Source organism: Argopecten irradians, chromosome 12, assembly GCF_041381155.1.
Source record: "Argopecten irradians isolate NY chromosome 12, Ai_NY, whole genome shotgun sequence".
Taxonomy (NCBI): Eukaryota; Metazoa; Mollusca; class Bivalvia; order Pectinida; family Pectinidae; genus Argopecten; species Argopecten irradians.
This window is the reverse complement of record NC_091145.1, coordinates 4,075,262-4,080,225: the sequence shown is the minus strand read 5'-3', so window position 1 is coordinate 4,080,225 and position 4,964 is coordinate 4,075,262. Positions and strand designations below refer to the sequence as shown.

General features: G+C 35.0%; 1 protein-coding gene across 1 annotated transcript; it reads left to right on the top strand.

The window, feature by feature from the left end:
* The first annotated feature begins 280 nt into the window (after positions 1–280).
* LOC138336564 (uncharacterized) lies at positions 281–1,633 on the top strand. The gene has a single exon (XM_069286076.1). The coding sequence runs from the start codon at positions 281–283 to the stop codon at positions 1,631–1,633; it is 1,353 nt and encodes a 450-aa protein (XP_069142177.1).
* Positions 1,634–4,964: the final 3,331 nt, after the last annotated feature.

Sequence of the window (4,964 nt, the reverse complement as noted above, 5' to 3'; positions counted from 1 at the left end):
GTATGTTGCACACCAATTCGTGTTAAAACACAATATATGACACAACGTTAAATGATGTGAAGTACAAATATTTCAATATTCTATACTTTTAAAAAACTTGTCATATTTATGATGTTGGCTTTATTATTTTTATACTTTCATTACCTTTCATGAAGATTGCTGAATCAAGTCAACAAACATGATTGGTTAATGAAAACAGTTTTATTATCAGAAGTGCTGCGTGATGAAGCTGTCATTACGACTTGAGTAAATATAAATGTTAACATTACAGTATGTAATTATGTTTTTCTCTGCAGATTTCCCACAGAAAATGAACAGTACGCTCAACAATAGCACAGCAGAGGACGGACTCTGGTCGTTGTCCACCAAAGAAACCTTTATTTTATGGACTTTGTGCGTAGTTTCAGTATTTGCCGTCGCTGAACATTTTGCGATATTGCTTCTGACAACACTGAACAAAACCTTACGTCAGAAACCGTTTGCTGTGTCTATTCTTCTGCTGAGTAGTAGTGACATTTTACTAAGCCTGGCATTGGTTCTATTTTCATTCATAAATCTCACATCATTGCGGCAAACTTGGATATGCGCATTGTCATACTTCGTTTTGCAACTTGGATTTGTGTCATCTCTGGTTCATACCTTGGTGATATGCACAGAACGATATCTATGTACGAGACCATTTCGAATGAGGATTTTCTCTGTACGCAAGCGTCAAATGTTGACAGTCATAAACACGGGAATATGTTCTCTGATTCTTGGAATACCGTACCTGTTTACAGTTAGGACTGCAACTGTTGTACCCTGTAGACCCCTTACTCTATTTCGGGAGAACGTCTCATATGCTTTAGCTCCTTCGCGGGTTATAATATTCCTAATTTGGATCTGTACGGTCATAATATACGTTGTAACATTTAAGAATTTCCGACGAAGAAAAGATCGGTTAAGAGGAGGCAATTCCAAACAAAATAACATATTCCGAGTGAAAGACATCCATCAACAGACTATGGGTGTATCTACGTCTTGCTCTAATCCAGGTTTTACTGACATCGTTACTAGAGTCAACCGTTCTGATAAAACCAAGACACAAAGCCGGACTTCAAATGAACATGTCGAAGACAATGAGACGGCGACACAGATGAAAGGCGATAATTATGGACAAAATGCGGCATTCTTCTCTGAACCTGAACGCAGAGTCCAACCTGGTGGTTCTAGAGAGCTCCATATACAAGACGTGGAACGTGAAGAAAAGAGAAGAGAAAACACTTCTGACATGGATGGAATCAGAAACCTTTCTGTGGAGCCCAACACGATACCACCTGAACCATTATCAAGCAAGTTCAGTGACACAGAATCCTCTTCACGGTCGGTGGGTTTGGACAGGCAGATAAAATCACGATCATCTTCTTCAATACCGGAAGTGAAAGCTTTCCGAATCGTGTCCGTCGTTTTTATAGTGTTTATTGTAACGATGACTCCGCAGTCCGTTTCCGGGCTTGTTTTGATAGCTTTCCCTTTCTCAGAAAAGATTGATTGGGTTTGCGTAATATTAGCAATTTCCTCTATTCTGACAAACCCGATCATGCATGCATTCTTGCTAAAAGATTTCAGAAAAATTCTTAGATGCAAATATTGAAAAAAAAACCCATTGAAATTGTCCAAGATATAGAATCATGTTTATTCATTATTATAAAAATATCATTATGAGATAACATAACGTAATCTGTACATATGTAACTATTGAAATATTGAATTATAAACCTTGTTATATTATTCGATTTGCTAATATTCTTAAGGATCTTTTCTTCTGATACTATGGCCAACTATTTTTTCTCATGGATATTTTTCGAAATAGTTGTTCATATCCGAATTGAAATGATATAAAAATATATATGATGTGTGCTAATTTTGAACTTTTGTAAAACAATGATAGTTATTTGGCATTACATTTTTGTTATGCATTATTTTACCGGAATTTCGCTGTTTTGACCACACACACACAAGAAGCGAAAGCAATATCTTCCAAATAAATTGTCAGGTAAGTTTAATCGTTTGCATACTTGACAAAACCAGTAATTATGTGGCATTTGCTTTTAATATGGGCTTTTCTTTAATATGGGCCTTTATCAACCCTATTTTCTATATTTGAAGATGAAAATATCTCGTTTTCTGCTATTTTGACAGATGTAACGCTTCATACCAAACGTTCTGACAACGATTTTTTCTAACATTTTGCTGCTTAAAAAAGGTTGCTCTTTCTAAAACCGCCGCTTCACTTTTTGTCATGTTACAATATGTAATACTGTCATCATTTCTAGTCAAAAATTCAAAATACTTTTGAAAAAGTTGAAAAACAAATTATTATTTCACTTTAAAATACAAATATACTTAAATATCTAAAATACTACATTAGCTCCTGTTTGATATCATGTCCTAGTTGTTCATGTATGAACATAACTATGTTGGTAAAAAGTGTGTATGCATCGGGGATGAACATAGATATTACCATTGACTCTGACAACTATGGACAATTAGATTGTTGTCTTTTCTATAAATTTATTTGTATATTTCAATTAAACAAAAAGTCCACAGGTTTCGGCTCATATTTCCGTCACCAAATAGACCATGCCATTAGGAGGAGCGCTTGTTACGGCAGATTCGACTTTACAAAAACATAAGTGTCACAATCCGACTCTATATTATTATAAGCTGCAATATTGTAGCTCAAAAGACTTTTTGACAGAAAATGGTGTCGTCTTTAGAGCTACAATTGGTGCCTATTACTGCTAATAGAGCAAAGTAATGATTATGCAAACAATTATAAAACGTTTGTTTGCATTTTTATCGTTCTTGTTTGATATCGCTTACCTACTAGGCAATAAAACTGAACCACATAAAACATCAAATTCTCATCGAGGCATTTTTTTTACATAATAAATATTAAGGTCTTTCTGAAGGGAATGTATACGGCATGTCCACAAATTGTGAATTTGACGTCTTGTGAGCGGTACAGTAGATATTAAGAATGGTAGTTATGTTTATTTTGGACAGAAATAATATGTGAATGCATGTATAGGCATAAAATAATTGGAAACCTACAAAAAAGTATAGATAACTATGCCCGAGTGATTATCGGAGGCAGTGCTCCACTACGACACATAGGGACCAATTCGTACCCGGCCGAAAGGTATAGTAGGCCGGGTACGTATATTCGTTCTATATTATTATATGAAAGGCAAGTATGTACGTCAACGCTATACGACAGCCGGGTCGTTTGGGCTGCCGTAGTCAGTAATCCGACCGGCACATAGTAATTTCGGGCATGGAAATATGTTCACAGGAAGCGTGAAAACACAGTCACGATAAATTTAATCTATCTTTCTAATCTTTCTGCGTGTGTATATAGTTGATGATATGAATATATTTGTTGAAAGGTCATTTTAAACAGGTATGAAACAGTTGTTATTGTGTTAACCGGGTACGCTGTAGCACGTGCGCGTATACTGTTTACGTTAGCTATATAGGCATACTAGGGTAATTGTATGGTTAGTTAATGCCTATATACATGTTCATTTTTTTATATTAATTGTACTTATTGTGTAAATAGTAAGTTAAAGATGCTCCACCGCCGACAGAGCATAAATGATATTCCTCAGTTGAACAATAATTGGTGTTTGATCGTGTATATATATATGTCTAATTAACACAAAAAAAATATATAAAATAATTTATTTCGCCTTTGGTGCATGCGCAATCAGTACTTCGTTCCATATAGGATATAGTGACACGGAATTTTTTCGGGATGCAATTAATTATAATTATTTGTCATATTTTTAACTTGAAGTAAAATTAGAAGCTGAAACTTCTCTATGTTGGTAATGGTGTAAAATAAGTAACTTTTGTAACTGAAGAAAAATACTAAATCGTCTGCTCCTGTTTTTGATAGTGAAAAAATATCATTTGTCAGCGGTGGAGCATCTTTAAGGGTTTATTATCGTATGTTGTATCTTCACGTGTAAGGACTCGCTGTCCAGGACAGAAAAGTAGGAAAGCCGGGAGAAACCAGATTGGTCCGATATATGATATAGACTGTTCTACATTTTTTTGTAATTCGCTATGTAAACGGAGTACCACGGTCGCATTGTACAATTTATCTGATTGTGGGAGGTAACGGGAGGACACGAAGAAGTACTAGTGTGTGCTCTGTTGTAGCCTTTACGGCCAGTACAATCTGAGAGTTGGTATTGAAGCAGGCGGCGTCGAGGACAACAGTTTCGACGGGGTTAATCAGACAGTTCCAGGTCTCAAGGAGACAGATATTACGTCATCAGTAATCAGGATCAGAGACATTGAACCCGGATGTGATATTTGTGATGCTTCAAAGATTGTAGGGTTGTTAGGTTAATTTTAGGAATTGTATTTAAGTATAATGTAATGTAATGATAAATATGTGTATGGACGTGAGTGGGATTTCATAAAATAGAGAAATAGTAAAAAGAATCTTGTAAAGTAACTGTATATCTTGTTGTATATTGCTTGTAATCATAATGTATAATAATAATTGTGAATTTGTATTTCCTGAATTTCTTATTATTTGGGTTACCTGTGTGGCAATTGCTCGGCTAAATTACATACAGATACGGCACTTTATTTCGAGATATTACCCTGCATATGCGAAGTTTTGCTCTAACGAATTTACTTGTTTCTTCTTGTTCTCTGAAGCTTAATATCTATTATTATTCTGTTATTTAGGTAGGTTCCGCCCTACTTATAGATATTTTTATATAAAACTCGATAAACAAGAAAAAAAAAGTTTAAAAAAAGGCTTCTTGAATACCATAATTAAGGAAATCCTTATTTCATTACCGATGACTGGCTTATATGCAAATGAAGCTGCGATGGTTTGGGTTTTCGAAGTTGTGCCCATGCGCAATGTTGCATACTAAACGTAAACAAAAACAATTATT